Raw genomic sequence first — 17186 nt, 5'->3', positions numbered from 1 at the left:
CTGGAACTTCCTGGCAGGGCGGCGCCTGGAGCTCGGAGAGTCGTATAACGGGAAGACCTGGGGCCGAGAGTCTGGACTCCGGGGTCCTTTTGGGGGAGGAGGGCTGCCTCTGGCTCTCAGGGATCCCCAAATGCAGTGTTCTCCTGCCCTCGTTGGGCGTTGCTCAGAGCCGTCCTCCTCTCTGGTTCCCTATGTGAGGGCCCCACCCCCAGCCCTATCCAGCAGTGAATCTTGCAGCCTTGACAACCTTGCTGGGGAGTGAAATATAGGGACCAGATAATGGTGTCAGTTATAGCTTGTGCCTTCACTTTACACTTAGAGAAACAGAGGCCTAGAGAGAGAAAGTGACTGGGTACATCCCAGCCTCCAGCACCGTTCTGTTCCCTCCATACACACACACCCCTCTTCCCTCTTAGCTCTCTGGGTCAACCCTGCCCGGTGCCTCTGCAGGAAGAATTAGGTGCGTGTGGAATCAATGGTGACCTCCTTTGGCTCTGGCTGCCATAGCAGCAGCTGTACCAGTTGACCCAGGTCCCCTTTCACTGACTTCTGCTGGCCCTCAGGCTTCCAAGTCACTTCCAGCCAGCATGGAAAAGGGCAGCCTGGAGCTCCAGGGCCAAGGGGAAAGAAGATGGTGGAGTCATGCTTTTTCTTTATACCTGGGCCTGGGTTCCTTTATCCTTTACAGATGAAGAAAATCCAGCCTGGGGAACTGAGAAAGGCAGTATACATGGCTACAACCTCTTATAGCCACCACCCTCAACCTGCAGAGCTGTTCCCTCAACCTGCAGAGCTGTTCCCTCAACCTGCAGAGCTGTTCAGCCATTGTACCCTGTGCCTGAGGACTCAGAAGATCTTGTATCTGGAAACTCAGATTCCACCTGCCGGAGACCAGAGGCCCTGGGGAACTCATGTTGTTGCACAGAACCAACTCATGGTGGGGTGAGGCTGGGGTGGGGGTGAGGTCAGCTTTGATATCCAGCCAGCTGTGTCGCTTCTGAGAGTGAGCCACTGATAACCACGTTGGTCTCAGTTTCCCCATTCAGCCCATGCTGGCCCTCTGGTTGTCGCCTCCACACCACAAGCATTTTTTCAACACAGATATTTTATTTGCTTTGAATATTTGTCAGATCCTACACTAATGGCTGGAAGATAAGGACAGGACTGCAGGGTCCCTCTGCTTTATCAGGAGAGAAAGGCATGTAAACAGAGAAAACTATGTGTTAAATGTGAGGATAAAGGCATAGAGGAAGGAAGGGCACTAAAACTGGGACAGAGGGACAGAACAGGCATTCCAGGCAGAGGATACAGTGTAAGCAACAGCATGGAGGCATGAAAGAGTAGTGTGTGTGTGTGTGTGTGTGTGTGTGTGTGTGTGTGTAGGGAGGCCAGGCTGGAGAAGCAGACAGAGCTCAGTGTAGAGAGGACCTTGAAGCTGTGTTGAGGAGACTGCATCTTAACCTCAGGGCAATGGAAAGTCACTGAAAGTTTGGGGCTGTGGAAGGGATGGAGTCTATTTTGCCTCTGCGCCATTGAATTAGCAAAGTTTATTGAGTGCCTCTGAAGTGGGGTGTTTTCCAATACTTCATCCTGGCATTTATCTGTTCACTCAAAAGAATTTGGGGCACTTCTGTTATCTGCTCACTGTACTAAATGCCTCACAAAAGTATGTACCCATCCATGAAATAGAATTTTTATCCTCATTTTACAGATCAAGAATCTGAGGCTTGGACCTGTTTAAGGTCACTTGACTGGTAAGCGGTGGCCCAAGAATTCAAACCTCGCCTGACTCCAGAGCCTGTGCTCTCTACTAAATGATGTGTTTTGGCAGCATTGTGTGACCAGGCCACTCAAAGGCCCAGGCCCTGCCTTGGAGAGCTGATGAACCAGTAAGAGCGAGACAAGTCCTGAGAAGGGTACATGGTGTGCTGAGAGTTGGTTCCCAGAGGGGCTAGAGTGACTAAGTTGTATTCTAGCAGGGTTAGATGGATGGGAGCAGAGGGGGAGCAGCGGGAATTTAGGAAGTCGAATCAATTCACAAAAGTGAGAACTTGTAGAACACGCTGACTTGTTGGGGGATTGTAGACAGATTTCTGTGGTCATATACGTAGGATGGTGTTGGTAGTTTGGAAAGATGCTACCATGGAGGCAGCAGGAACTAGTGCACTAAGTGCTTTGAGTGCTGACCTGAGAGATTTGAAATTCCTCCTGCAAGTTGCTGGGGGCCACTGAAGCATTGAAGCAGGGCCTGACATGATTTTCATTTTAAAACTTCATTTTCATAATTGCTATGTGAATAATGGTGACAGGGCAGGAGAGACATGGAGATCAATTGGGTCAGAGACTGTTACAGAAATCCACGTTGGAGGTGATGGAGCCTGAACCAGGCCAGGTTCAGGTCATAAGGATGGGAGGAGCAGATTCAAGAGATAGTAGAGATAGAGGGGTCAGGACTTGGAAAGAATGGTTTCATTATTCATTGATAAATATCCATTCAATAAATATCTGTTGAGAGGCTACCATGTCTCAGGCACTGTTCTAAACACAGGGCAGGGTCTTCCTTGGTGGCGCAGTGGTTAAGAATCCACCTGGCAATGCAGGGGACATGAGTTCGATCCCTGGTCCGGGAAGATCCCACATGCCATGGAGCAACTAAGACCATATGCCACAACTACTGAGCCCATGTGCCACAACTACTGAAGCCCATGCACCTAGAGCCCATGCTCCACAAGAGACGCCACCTCAGTGAGAAGCCCATGCAATGAAGAGTAGCCCCCACTCGCTGCAACTAGAGAGAAAGCCCGTGCATAGCAATGAAGACCCAAAGCAGCCAAAAATAAATAGATAAATTTTAAAAAATAATAATTTAAAGAAATAAAATAAAATAAACACAGGGCACAAAGCCATAAACATGACAGGGGTGATCTCTGCCCTCTTGAAGCTGGAAGAGAAAGATGATAGGCAAATAAACAAATGACCATGATAACAGCAGAATGTGATAAGTTCTCTTAGGAAAATAAACAGGTAATAAAATAGTAATTGGGGAGCCAATTTTAGATATGGTGTGAGTGGTAGGGGGAAGCTTTTCCACAGAGTGGAAATTTCAGCTGAAACCTGAAAGATGAGAACGAGATAGTCACAAAAAGAGGCAGGGTGAAATGCGGAAGGTATTTCATGCAGAAGAAAGAGCAAATGCAAAGACTGGCATGGGGTCTTCAAGGAACACCAAGGAGACCAGTGTGACAGATGCGTAGTGAGTAAAGAAGAAAGTGGTGGGTCTGAGGTCACAGTGGAAGGGAGGGAGTTGACCTCAGGCTATGGTAAGGACTGTGGATTTTATTCTAAAAGGAATAGCCTAGGGAGGCATTGAGAGCTTTTAACCAGAGCAGTAGCAAAATCTGATGTATGTGTTTGAAAGGATCCCACCGGCTGCTGTTTGAAGAAAGGATTGTAGGGGGACCGGAGTGGAATCCAGGAATCCAGTGAGATTATGAGATGACTGTAATTCAGGGGAGAGCTGACAGGCTGCCAGCTCTAGGTTGTGGGGTGGGTGTGGAGGGAAGTGAATAGATTCAAAATACATTTTGATAACCTATAATGGAAAAGAATCTGAAAAAAGATATGATTTGACATATGATTTTGCTGTACACCTAAAACACATTTTAAATCAACTATACTTCAATTTTTTTCTTTATCCATTCATCTGTGGATGGCCATTTAGGTTGCTTGCATGTCTTGGCTATTGTAAATAGTGCTGCTGTGAACATGGAATGCATGTACATTTTTATTTTAATATATTTATTTATTTATTGGCTGCGCTGGGTCTTCATTGCTGCGTGGGCTTTCTCTAGTTGTGGTGAGCGGGAGCTACTCTTCATTGCGGTTACTCTTCATTCTCTTTGCAGTGACTTCTCTTGTTAGGGAGCACGGGCTCTAAGGCACGAGGGCTTCAGTAGTTGTGGCACGTGGGTTCAGTAGTTGTGGCTCGCAGGCTCTAGAGCACAGGCTCAGTAGTTGTGGCGCATGGGCTTAGTTGCTCCGCAGCATGTGGGATCTTCCCGGACCAGGGATCAAACCTGTGTCCCCTGCATTGGCAGGCAGATTCTCAACCACTGTGCCACCAGGGAAGTCCCTACCTTTTTGAATCAGAGATTTCTTCCAATATATGCCCAGGAGTGGGATTGCTGGATCATATGGTAACTCTATTTTTAGGTTTTTTTTAGAGAACCTCCATACTGTTTTCCACAGTGGCTGCACCAATTTACATTCCAACCAACAGTGTACATTCTCCACACGCTCTCCAGCATTTGTTGTTTGTGGATTTTTAATGATTGTCGTTCTAACTGCTATGAGGTGATACCTCACTGTAGTTTTGATTTGCATTTCTCTGATAATTAGCGATGTTGAGCATATTTTCATGTGCTTATTGGCCATCCATATGTCTTCTTTGGAGAAATGTCTCTTTAAGTCTTCTGTCCATTTTTTGATTGGGTTCTTTGTAGTTGTTGTTGTTGTTACCGAGTTCTATGAGCTGTTTCTATATTTTGGAAATTAAGCCCTTGTCAGTCGCATTGTTTACAAATATTTTCTCCCAGTCCATAGGTTTTTTCATTTTATGTCAACTGTACTTCAATTAAAAAAAAAAAAAAACATTTTGGGGCTTCCCTGGTGGCAAAGTGCTTAAGAATCCACCCGGCATTGCAGGGGACATGGGTTGGATCCCTGGTCTGGGAAGATCCCACATGCCACGCAGCAACTAAGCCCATGCGCCATACTACTGAGCTTGCGCTCTAGAGCCTGCAAGCCACAACTACTGAAGCCCGAGGGCCTAGAGCCCAGAGCCCGTGCTCCACAGCAAGAGAAGCCACCACAATAAGAAGCCCGCACACTGCGATGAAGAATAACCCCCACTCTCCGAAACTACAGAAGGCCTGCGTGCAGCAACGAAGACCCAATGCAGCCAGTTAGTTATTAATTAAAAAAAAAAACATTTTGAAGGAGGAAAGAACAGATTTTGATGTGGATTGGATGTAGTAGGTAAAGAAGAAATCAAGGATATGGTGTGGATTTTTTACTTGAGCCAGAAATGGAGGTACCATTTACAGAGATGATGAAAACAGGAGGAAAACAGGTTTATATGGTATTGGAGAAGGAGACTAAAGACTGTTCTGAAGAGACTGAGTTTAACATGCCATTTAGGTATCTGTGTGGAGATATCAGGAGGACAAATGGCCATACACCCTAGAGTTCAGGGGAGAAGTGCAGGCTGGGGTTGTAATATTGATCATCAGCATGTAGCTGATAATCAAGCCATAAGACTGGAAAAAATAGGAGGAAAAAAGAAGATAAAGTCCTCCCACAGTGAGAAGTCTGGTTGAGGAAAAGGGATTAGCAAAGGAGACCGACAGGAAGCAGCCAATATGTAGGAAAAACGAGGGGCGTGTGTTTTGGAAGTTAAGAGAGTATTTCAAGGGGGGAGAATCACCTGTACCAGAGGTTCAATAAAATGAGTGTCAGCTCTTTCAGCTCCTCTGCAAGACTGTTGTAAGCTTAGTGCTGTAAAGGTGGGGAGGGCAAAAGCACTGCGAGAAAGGACCACAAGGAAGGGAAGGAAGGGGCTGGCTCTTTTAAGTATCAAATGAGAAAACGCCAAAAGGGCAATTAGTAAACCACCCAGTCCTGTGCTGATGTCGTCTTTATGATTAGTACTGAACTGAGACCGCCACTGGGAGAAAGCGGATACGATGTTAGTTCTGGAGGAGGAAATTTCATAATAAAGAAAACCCGTTCCTCCTGACAGCTTGCGTTAAAACCAGGCTTTGGGTTAGGCGAGGAGATCGGGGAGCAGTGTCGCGCTTCACTCGGAATTGACCCCGCGGCGGCAGCAGTGAGTAGAACACCGGCGGATGCAAAGACCGCCCAAACCCAGAGGGAGGAAGTGCGGCCCCAGATGTGAGGAGTCCCTCTGCCTCCGCCTACCTCCTCCATCGGCCAATCAGGATCCAGCTGACGGCCGGTGGCGCTGGGGCGGGGGGGAGGGCGGAGCCTGAGGACCGTTAATCCATCGCCAGGAGGTATCCAGCTTTCCTCCGGTTCCTCTACCTCCAAGGACTCACTGTTAACCTGGTGGGCAGACAATCACTTTGGAAAAAGCTCTTGCAGTTTCATATGAAATTAAATATAAACTCCACGACCCAGCAGTTTCTCACCGAGGTATTTATTCAAGGGAAATAAAAGCATAAATCCCAGAAAGCCCAGCTCTCCATCAATAGGAAAATGGATAAACTGTAGTATAACCATGCAATAATACTCAGCATTAAAAAGGAACCAACTACTGAACTTCCCTGGTGGTGCAGTGGTTAAGAATCTGCCTGCCAATGCAGGGCACACGGGTTTGATCCCTGGGCAGGGGAGATTCCACATGCTCAGAGCAACTAAGCCTTTGGGCCACAACTACTAAACCTGCGCTCTAGAACCTGAGACCCACAACTACTGAAGCCCATGCGCCTAGAGCCTGTGCTCCACAACAGGAGAAGCCACTGCATTGAGAAGCCCGAGCACCACAGTGAAGAGTAGCCCCCCTGGCTGCAACTAAAGAAACCCTGGGCGCAGCAACGAAGACCCAAAGCAGCCAAAAATAAATAAATAAACCATATAAAAGTTATATATATGTAAAAAAAGAACCAACTGATACATGCAGCAACATGGATGAATCTCAAAATTATGCTGAGTGAAAGAAGCCAATACACAGAAGGATACATATTGTAGACATCTTGGGGGTGGTGGTGTCCTTATCCTGCCTACCACAGTGACATTGAAATTTTTGCTGTGCCACTAATACTCATATGTCAACACAACACTTTGTAGGAAATATATTTCTTATGATTTTTTCCTAACAGTTTTACTGAGATATAATTCACATACCAAACAACTTAAAGCAAATGATTTAATGATTTTTAGTATAGTCACAGAGCTGTGCAGTCATCACATTTTCATCTTTCTCCATTTTTAAATATGAGGAAACAAAGCCTTGAGACATTAAGGAAATTTGCTTAGAGTAACATCTAACTGGCCGGCCTGGGGCAATGCAATGGCTGTCAGGAGCTGAGATTCTGGTCCAGGCCTGGACTGCCTTCACCAGGTTAAACCAGTCACCTAGGAGCAGTGTGGTGCAGTAAACTAGCAGGCTTAGATTTGGGTTCAAGGCTTTGTTTTGCTATCTACAAGCTATGTGACATCTGGTAAAACTTCCTGAAGCCTTGGTTTCCTCATTTGAAAAATGAGAGCAATTCAATAAATGATCGGGCTAACTCACCTGTAATAAGCCTTCTAGCTATGTCATTCCAAGATTTAATGAGGGAGGGAAAAGATAATTAATAATCAATTCCCTAAGCATTCAGTGCAATGAGAGGAATAGGAATTCCCTGAAGACAGATGCTCACATACTGCTCTTGTACCCTCTGAGCATCCGACCACAGGTCTCAGACGGATGGGAAAGACAAATGAGTAAAATGACGGTTACAAAGACAGATAAGAGTGGAAAGAGCGGCGGCGGGAGCAGCAGGCTGTGGCGGAGGTGGGTGGGGGGCAGGGGAGAGGAGTCCAGAAATGGGCGAAGTTCCTGTGAGTGTAAACAGAGATGCGCGGGATCAGAGGCAGCTCTTCCCCAAGGCCAAGTTCAGCCGCTGTGTGAGGGCTGGAGAGGAGCGAGTGTGTGTTGGAGGCATGGTTCCGAAAATAAATCTTAGATTCGATTGATGACACAACACCACGCGCGGCGCAGCTGCAGTCCCGGTCCCCTCCCACCACACCCCCTTATGCGCGCGACTTGGTATGCTCCGCCACCACAGTGAGCCTCCTTCCTCGGGCGTGCTATTGGTACAGCCCAAGCTCTGCAAATTGAAACCTAAAGAAAGACACGCCCATTGTCACACCCGCTGTCTCTGATTGGCTAGAAAATTTAAAGATCCAGCCGGTGATAGGGTGATTCTCTATTCCCCAGTATTTGAAAGTATCTAGTGTCCTACCTTGGCCTGCATGCCGACTTTGCTCAGCTTCTTCGTCCGAGTGCCTGCGCAAGTGAGTGTCCACTCGATCCCAGAAGTGGGAGGCAGAGAGCCTGCTTCTTCAAGGAGTCCCTGCCGGGAGGGTACACGCGAGTAGATCAGATAGAGGGAGAACGGATTTCTGGACGCCAGGGTCCCTCCACGATTTCCCTAGCCAAATACTTTCAACCCCATCCCCAGCTTGGAGATGGGAAGGGCCAGGGCTTCAGAATCACATGAGCTCTGACTCCTACCAGCCCTGTGGCCTATTTCAGCCTGTTTTCCACTTCTGTACACGGGGAATAGTGAGACCTGCTTGGCTGTATATAAACCAGTAAAAGTACCTGGAAGACAAGGCTCTGATTACATGTCAGTCCCCTGCTTCCCTCCACACGTGCGTGCCTTGCTTCCTGGAGAGAGGACTCTGAGGATTCCCGTGCCCACCCTGAGTCTCTTGGGAGCAGGCTTCTTTTCTGTTCAGGGACTCCCTTCTTCTGTGGCCCTTGTCTGACAGCTGAGGTTCCCCAATCCTGGGTTCACTTGACGCTGCGCATCCGCCGCTCTGGAAATAATTGTGTAGGAAAGTAAGTTCTAAGAGAATTTCCGGTTTGTCCCAGGAATCTTTTATCATCTCCGTGACCTCTTTCGTGTTACCAGTGACAGCCCTCGGGACGCTTCGTGGCTTTGAACGGGCTCGCCGTCCTGACCTCTATGCCACCTATGATGTCCCCTGAGTCCCCGTGACACCTGCGCTCCGGTCTTTTTGCAGACCTGCAGAGGCACTGGCGATGCTGTCTGGCACCCAGGCAGCGGCAGCGGCATGCGAGGACGCGGAGCTGCGGTGCCGCGTGGCGGTGGAGGAGCTGAGCCCGGGCGGGCAGCCCCGAAGGCGCCAGGCCCTGCGCACCGCGGAGTTGAGCCTGGGTCGTAACGAGCGCCGCGAGCTGATGCTGAGGCTGCAGGCGCCTGGGCCCGCGGGGCGGCCGCGCTGCTTCCCACTGCGCGCCGCACGCCTCTTCACGCGCTTCGCCGCGGCGGGACGGAGCACACTGCGGCTCCCCGCCGACGGCGCTCCGCAGGCCGGCGCAGTGCAGCTGCTGCTCTCCGACTGCCCCCCGGACCGCCTGCGCCGCTTCCTGCGCACGCTGCGGCTCAAGCTGGCCGCAGCCCCGGGTCCCGGGCCGGCCTCTGCCCGCACGCAGCTCCTTGGCCCGCGGCCCCGCGACTTCGTCACCATCAGCCCCGTGCAGCCCGAGGAGCTGCGGCGTGTGGCAGCCACCCGGGTCACGGACACCACGCCGGTGAAGCGGCCCGCGGAGCCCCGGGAGGGGGCCAAGCCCAGCGCCGTGAGGACAGGAAAGGGGGGACGCCTTGGGGAGTGGGTGTGCCACTGAGATGGAAGAGACCGAGGAAGCCCAGATTTGGGGGGAAGATGCTGGCGATATTCGAGGTGGCTGCTGGTTATCTCAGAGGAGGTGCTCATCAGACTTCTGAGCATGGCAGGAATATGGGAATTGTGCATGTGCTTCTCGCAGTCCAATCCTCGAGGCTGAATGAGAATAGGAAAAGGGGATCTAGATCACATTAAAAGAGAAAGGAGAGAAGGTGCTTCAGAAGAAAAGTGGGAATGTGATCGCCCTGGAGGAGGAGAGGAGGTCTTGGAGAGAACAAAGTGATCGGCTGTGTAGGGGCAGCCAGAAGGTCCAATCCGATGGAGGGGGTGGGGGGCGGGCAGTCTGCTGGGTTTGACAGTGTTCGGGAACTGGAACAGACAGACCACAGACTACAGGGGTTTGAGACAAGCTGGTGAGAAGATGGAGACGGGGCAAGACGGGGCCCTGGCTAGGCAGGGTTTTGCTTCGATGTTTTGAGGTAAGAGAGAAACATTTGCGACAGGAAGAATAGTGAGAAGGAAGGGTGGGTGAGAGGAACAGGAGAGTTAGGGAACACAGGAGAGGAAGCTGAGGGAGAATCTGGACCTGCACACTGGGGTCTTCAGGGCACCAGGAGTCAGTAGATATCCAGCCTTGGTCCTTCCTCAAGGAGAGACCTGGACCCTTTTGGTTACTGGCAAGATCTCCAGGTGAACCAAGGCTGCCCAAGGGCTCCAAGGAGAGAAACCAGCAGAGACACAAAGAGCTAGCAGGCCAAGAAGGGAGGAGGCAATGCCTACAGAATGTGGGGAGGCCCTGAGACAGCCCTGTCCCCCCAGGAAGTTCCAAGGTGGCCCTTGCCTGTGAAGAGGCTGAGCTTGCCCCCCACCAAATCACAGCTTTCCAAGGAACAGGCTGCTGTGCTGAGGGTTGTCCTGAAAGGCCAGAGCGTTTTCTTCACTGGGAGTGCAGGTAGTGGGGAGCAGACTGGGTGTGGGGGGGGCAACACTGGTGTGATGGGATGGAGGAGAGGTGGCTCTGACTCTACCCTCTATCCAGGGACGGGGAAGTCTTATCTACTGAAGCGTATCCTGGGCTCACTGCCTCCCACAGGCACTGTGGCCACTGCCAGCACTGGGGTGGCAGCCTGCCACATTGGGGGTACTACCCTCCATGCCTTTGCAGGTAAGTGAGAGCCCCTGGGGCTTAAGCTGGGAGCAAGCCAGGCCGGTGGGAAGGGGGGGGAGGTCAGGGTTGAGACAGGGCTGGAATCTCAGCCCAGGCTGAATAGCATCACTCACAGGCATTGGCTCGGGCCAGGCTCCCCTGGCCCAATGTGTGGCCCTGGCCCAGCGGCCAGGTGTGCGGCAGGGTTGGCTGAACTGCCAGCGGCTCGTCATCGATGAGATCTCCATGGTGGAAGCAGACCTGTTTGACAAGCTGGAGGCCGTGGCCAGGTCGGTATATGCAGTGAGGACTGGGTTCTGGTGGTCTTCCATGTGGAACCCACTCAGCCCAGCCCCTAAAGCACCCCACGTTCCTCTCCAGAGCTGTCCGGCAGCAGAACAAACCATTCGGAGGGATCCAGCTCATCATCTGTGGGGACTTCCTGCAGCTGCCGCCTGTAACCAAGGGATCCCAGCCCCCACAGTTCTGCTTCCAGGTACCACTCACCCTCTGGCCCTAACCCCCATGGGGGTCTGCTCTGTTTCCTAACACCTGCACCTTGCCCCCACCAGGCCAAGAGCTGGAGGAGGTGTGTCCCAGTGACCCTGGAGCTGACTGAGGTGTGGAGGCAGACGGACAAGACCTTCATCTCTCTCCTGCAAGCTGTGAGGCTGGGCAGGTGGGCCCTGGTGAACAGAGAAGGGACCATGGGATGGGGATCCAAACTTGGGTCAGAGAGGAGCACAGGAACCCAGAGAAGGAGGAGAAATGCTTCACGGCCCCATTGGAGATGGTCACTCTGTAAACACTGGGACCCAGCACAGGGCCTGACACAGAGTACATCTCAGGGAATTATGGGCAGATGAAGACACAAGAGTTATTCAGAGATGTTAACACTCCCATTTTACAGATGCAGAAATGGGTTCAGAGAGGTGAAGTGACTTGCCCAAAGTCATGGCTAGTAAGTGGCTGAGCTGGGATTTGAACTCAGGTCTGACTCTAAAACCCAAGTTCCTTCTACTCTTAGAGCCCATGGGGGTCATTGGGTGGGGGAGGGGAGATTGCAGACATGATCCCACCCTGGCTAGGACAAAAGGTTGAAATGCTACAGCTACTCTAACAAGGAAGTGGAAGGGAGGCCAGGAAGGCAGAAGATATGGACCGCAGGCTGGCCTTGAGACCCAGATCAGATTGGGCTGGGATGAAGGGAAGGGATGGTGGTGGCTTTCCATGCCTGGGGACAGGAGGCAGGTGCACCGCATACACCAGCAAGTGTCGGGGACAAGAGCAAGGCTGAGTGGCAGAGCAGTGAGAGGTGGTCCTAAGTTCTTCCCCCTCCTCCCGCTTGAGTTGCTGCAGCACCCAGGCTTCCCCTGGAGGAAGGCTTGAAATGGGGGAAGCATGGAGAATAGAAACACAGGCTAGATTTTTTTCCCCCTAAGGTAGCAGGCAAGGGGCTAGAAAATTGTAGCTTGGAGGTCAATTTGATTACAGGGTACCAGTATTACAGGGTATCAACCTCAGAGCCTTGTCTAGGTCTCTAAATCTCTGTCCTGTGCTCACTCATCATATCCAACTTCCTCAGTAGGGCAGCTAGCTCCACCCCAGGGGCAGACACAGGGAAGGGTGCCTGCCTATGATCACAGCCAAGCACCACCCCCGTGCTCATTCTCCACATCTGGGGTCCAAGTGAGGAAGGAACCAGTTGGCCAGCCTGGGGAACCAGCAGATCTTGCCTTGGTGCCCCATCCAGTCCCCAGGCCTGATCCATGGCCTGCTGAGTGAGCCAACCACCCACTTGCCCTACCTTCCCTGGTGTTCAGGTGGGCTCTGCCCTGATAGTCTGGCCTCTGCAGGTGCTCAGATGAGGTCACCCACCAGCTCCGGGCCACGGCTGCCCATAAGGTGGGGCGAGATGGGATTGTGGCCACGAGGCTCTGTACCCACCAGGATGACGTGGCACTTACCAACGAGAGGAGGCTGCAGGAACTACCAGGTGAGCATGGAGCTGGGACTGGGCAAGGCCAGCTGGGAGAGGCCATCAGACAGGCATGGCCCCACAGGCAGCCTGGGCTCCTGGCATCATGAGGGTATCTCAGGCCCCCAGCCTCTGTGGCCATAAAGTCCCTTATGTTTGTAGATGTAACTGTGACTTTGAGAGATGTGACCTTTCCTGAGTCAAAGTCACTCAGCCAGTAAACACTAAAAATGAGACTTGCACCCAGGCCTCTGATTCCAAAGCCCCAGCTAGGCCTGAGCTGTCCTCACTACCTGCCCCATGCCCTCGTCTAATATGTGTTTTTTCGGAAATTGAGCCACAAGTCAGTGACTTGTGATCTGTTTGCCCAACTCTCTTTTCCCAGGTGAGGTACACAGCTTTGAGGCCATGGACAGTGACCCTGAGCAAGCCCGGACCCTGGATGCGCAGTGTCCTGTTAGCCAGCTCCTTCAGTTAAAGCTGGGGGCCCAGGTAAGCGGGAAGCGGGGCCTCCCTGATCCTTGCCCCTTCACACAGGCCGCTTCTCAGCCAGAGGGCCCAGCTGTGACCACAGCACACTCCTTCCCTCCTGTTCCCCGCCCACCTTCCTGTTTTCCACTTTCCACTGCCCTCCACCTCCCCCATCTGGGGCTCCAAGCAATGTTGCTTTAGACAAATCCCTTTCCTTTGCTGAAGCTGGGTTTCCTCATCTCTAAATTCAGAGTAAAATACCTACCACGCACAGTTGTCTTCTGTAGTGTGCACTCTCCTGTGAGCATCCTCCTTCCTTCTACTTTGGTGAGGGTGAGTCAAATGAGAGCCTTTCCTCGGCTTCCAAAGGGCACCCAGGGGGAAGTGCAGGTACAGTGGTTGGAAGAGGGCTGTCCCTCAAGACTGAGGTCCGTGCACGTTCCCTGTAATAGATGTGGTCCTTGTCAGAGCTCGGTCACCCTGTTTTTCTTTACCCCCTCCTCCTGAGGCAAACTGAGCGACTGTCATTCCCCTTTGACACAAGGGGAAACTGAGACCTAGGGAAATGAAGCAGTTTGTCGCAGGGGCTCCAGGAGACTCAGCACCCTTCCATGGCAGCCCCCAGCCTCAGAGAACTGCCACAGTGACCCCTGGAGCTGAGGCCAGGAGTAGGGCTGCACTCCTCTGGATGCCTCCAGTTTTCCTTCTCTTGCAGGTGATGCTGGTGAAGAACGTGGCAGTGTCTCGGGGCCTGGTGAATGGTGCCCGAGGGGTGGTGGTAGGGTTTGAGGCAGAGGGGAGAGGTAAGTGATAGGGGAGCAGTGCTACGGCTCGGGCTGGCAGCAGGGCCCTGGGCTGAGTGTGCAGAGGGAAAGGCTAGCATGGGGAGGTGAGGCCTGCCCTTACCTTGGAGCCCTGAAGCAGGACTAAAAGGTGGGACTTCTCCATACCTCCTTCAGGGCTGCCCCAGGTGCGGTTCCTGTGTGGAGTCACTGAGGTCATCCGCGCCGACCGCTGGACCGTGCAGACCACTGGGGGCCAGCTTCTCAGCCGGCAGCAGCTGCCTCTGCAGCTGGCCTGGGCCATATCCATCCACAAGAGCCAAGTGAGTGCGGGGCATGGGGGCAGGGCAGGGCGGAGGGGGTCAGGATAGGCCTGGGGCATGTTGAAGGGTGGGGGGAGTCCTAAAGGCTTTGTGAAGGTTGAACTTGCCCTGGATGGAAAGTTCCAGACCAGCTGTAGAATAAACCTTTCTTTAGTGCATTTCTCATCCCACCTTCTCTCTCTTTCCTAGACACATACACTTCCCCTCTGTCATCTCCTGCCTTGCCATTTTCTGAGCCACTATTGGATATTTCAATTTTAACATATTACAACTGTATGCAGTATAGTTGTAATAATCATTCCTGTTTTACAGAAGAGGAAACCAAGGCCCAGAGAGGTTAAGTAACTCGTCCAAGGTCACACAGCTCGTGCCAGGCAGAGCCAAGATTCATTTCCCTGCCTTACTGACCCAACCTGAGCTCTTTCCTTTCACCCTTAGCCCCCTACTCTTATCTTGGATCTGTATTTCCTGGACACCCCCCCTACTCAGACACCCATCATCCTGTCTCTCTGTCTCAGAATCTCTGGACTGGGCAAGAAGATCAGGGGCAACAGCTGGGCTGGTGGAGGTAGGGTCCGGTTCTCGGGCACAAGTGAACTCAGGCTGAGCTGGCTCCAGCCCTGTCCCTCCATCCCCCAGGGCATGTCCCTGGATTGTGTGGAGATCTCTCTAGGTCGTGTGTTTGCCAGCGGCCAGGCCTACGTGGCCCTTTCCCGGGCCCGCAGCCTGCAGGGCCTACGCGTGATGGACTTTGACCCCGTGGTGGTTCGCTGTGACCCCCGTGTGCTAAGCTTCTATGCTACCCTGCAGCGGGACCGGGGCCTCAGCCTGGTAAGAGGGAGTCACCCAATGGTGGGGCATGTGGCCGTGGGCAGCCTGAGAGCTGGGACAGAGGAAAGGCCGAAGGACCATGGGGTGGGGGTGGCATAGCCTCCTCTGGCTCCATTGGCGGCGGGGGCAAGAGGAAGGAGATGCTGGCCCCCAGGCTACGGCTCTGGGGGATGGTACAAGCCTATGACTGGTTCCTCTGGCTCTGATACAGGAGTCCCCAAATGACGACGAGGCAGCCTCAGACCAGGAGAACATGGACCCGAACCTTTGATCTGCAAAGAGAAGACCAAGGGTGGTCTCCCCCTCCTCCTGCTCCCTCGTGGGCCAGCCCCCAGGGGATACCAGAGGGTGGGTAGTCAGTGTCCCTTTCTCCCTTCATTAGGGACTCTCAGCCTCCTGGCATGGCTCAGGGGAGAGTGCTTCCCGTGCATTTGCCAACTGTGCCTCAGTTTCTACCCTTGCCCTCGGTGAGCTGCTTCCGGGGTCAGTAGTTGGCAGTGAGCCTGTGGTGGTAGCTGGTGTTACAGGACAGAGCTGTCTTCGAGGGGCCGGCCACAGGGCCACAAGGCTGTGAATGCCGCTCCCTTTGGGCTGTGGAGGGCAGAGGCGGCAGGTGCTCTAGAAGCAGGAACAGGCTGTAGCAGGAGTCAGGCCCCAAGCAGAGAAGAGGACCTGGGGGAATCTTCACAGCTAGACCCAGCCCAGCACAAGCCAGGACAAACACTCTCCTGAACCTAACCTGGGAAAATGCACTGCAGTGTGCACACCTATATCTTAGGCTGCTCTTTCGGGGAAGAAAGTGTGTGTGGGAGTATTGAAATGGATGTTCTCAGACGGTATTTATTTAGGACAAATAAAGCTGTGAACTGTGTAACGACTGTGATTTGAGTCTTCTGCTCCCTTTAAGAACCCCTGCCTGGGGCACTGGCTGACCCTTTCCAGGGAGGCTCCCCCTGCCCCGCCCTGCACACCTGGTCACACAGAGGTGTCTGTTACACCCCGATGGCTGAGCTCACAGCACCCTTATGTGAGGTTTTGTTAGTATCACTGGTTATTTGGCAAAGCTGAGTTACCTGAGGTTGGTGACTCACAGTGAAATGACAAGGTGAATCGCCATCACTTAGTCTGACGAGGACACATTAGAGAATTCACACGGTGAAAAACAGGCCTGTCACAATGTCCAAATGCTGGGGGCCTCGGTTGAAACTTTCTCACTTTGTGCCTTGCTGGGGCTCCAGCTTGGATGTTCTGATCATCATAGCTTCAGCTGATCAAAAAGCCTGATGGAAATTGCTCAGGGGCCCTCATAGGTTGGCAAAGACTATTAAGGTTCACTGCTTATGAATGACAAGATATTGATTCTGGCTGATAAATACGGCCTATAGTGGAAGCGTGCAATGGCAGCTCTAGAGAGCAATGGTTCCTTTTTTTTTCTCATTTATTTATTCATTTATTTATTGGCTACGTTGGGTCTTTGTTGCTGGGTGCGGGCTGTTCTCTAGTTGCAATGAGCAGGGGCTACTCTTTGCTCTGGTGCGTGGGCTTCTCATTGCGGTGGCTTCTCTTGTTGCAGAGCATAGGTTCTAGGTGCATGGGCTTCAGTTATTGCGGCACATGGGCTCAGTAGTTGTGGCTCTCAAGCTCTAGAGTACAGGCTCAGTGTTTGTGGTGCGTGGGATCTTCCCGGGCCAGGGATTGAACCCGTGTCCCCTGCACTGACAGGTGGATTCTTAACCACTGCACCACCAGGGAAGTCCCGCAATGGTTACTTAAGTGTAAAATTGCCAATGGTGGGAGGTGTCAAGAAAGTGGCAACCATGCTGGTTGCTGGGGGCCATGAAATCTTGGGTGCTTGAAGGTGTTTATCCTCGTCTCCCCAAAGCCAGCAGAGGCTCCAGCATACAGAGATTGGGTGCTCAGGGAGAGTCTCGTTAAATGGGGGCTCAGTGCTGTGGTGTTTCAGAGGGGCTACGGGGCCTCAGACCTTCATGATGGGCTATGTGGAGGAGGCACAGCCTGCGGAGAATCTGAGTGATGGTTATAGATCAAGGGGTAGACCTGGCTTTCTGTCCTGATTTTACCACTCACCAGCTGTGCATCTTTAGGCATGTTAAACAACCTCTCTGAGAGGGTTTCTTTACCTATAAAGTGCAAGTGGTAACTGTGACATTCACATAGGTTTGTTGGGAGAATGGCAGGAAGTCAGTCAGTAGCTG

At 52.2% G+C, this 17186-nt stretch overlaps 1 protein-coding gene across 3 annotated transcripts; it reads left to right on the top strand.

Moving 5' to 3' along the window:
• Positions 1 to 848: 848 nt before the first annotated feature.
• On the top strand, positions 849 to 15774 carry PIF1 (PIF1 5'-to-3' DNA helicase). 3 transcript variants are annotated; one of them, XM_057722956.1, is made up of 13 exons: positions 849 to 937; positions 1712 to 1889; positions 8815 to 9391; positions 10258 to 10603; positions 10722 to 10875; positions 10967 to 11081; positions 11158 to 11264; positions 12442 to 12581; positions 12949 to 13055; positions 13750 to 13837; positions 13994 to 14139; positions 14779 to 14970; positions 15182 to 15774. In XM_057722956.1, the coding sequence occupies exons 2-13, from the start codon at positions 1882 to 1884 to the stop codon at positions 15239 to 15241; spliced, it is 2040 nt and encodes a 679-aa protein (XP_057578939.1). In that variant the 5' UTR covers positions 849 to 937; positions 1712 to 1881; the 3' UTR covers positions 15242 to 15774. The 3 variants fall into 3 exon arrangements, with proteins under 3 accessions (XP_057578939.1, XP_057578938.1, XP_057578940.1); XM_057722955.1 differs by having other exon boundaries at positions 921 to 942; XM_057722957.1 differs by lacking the exons at positions 849 to 937; positions 1712 to 1889 and adding an exon at positions 8061 to 8079.
• The last annotated feature ends 1412 nt before the right edge of the window (positions 15775 to 17186 follow it).

This window comes from Hippopotamus amphibius, chromosome 2 (genome assembly GCF_030028045.1).
Source record: "Hippopotamus amphibius kiboko isolate mHipAmp2 chromosome 2, mHipAmp2.hap2, whole genome shotgun sequence".
NCBI lineage: Eukaryota > Metazoa > Chordata > Mammalia > Artiodactyla > Hippopotamidae > Hippopotamus > Hippopotamus amphibius.
Note: the sequence above shows the minus strand (reverse complement) of the source record. Positions and strands in the feature narration are given on the sequence as shown.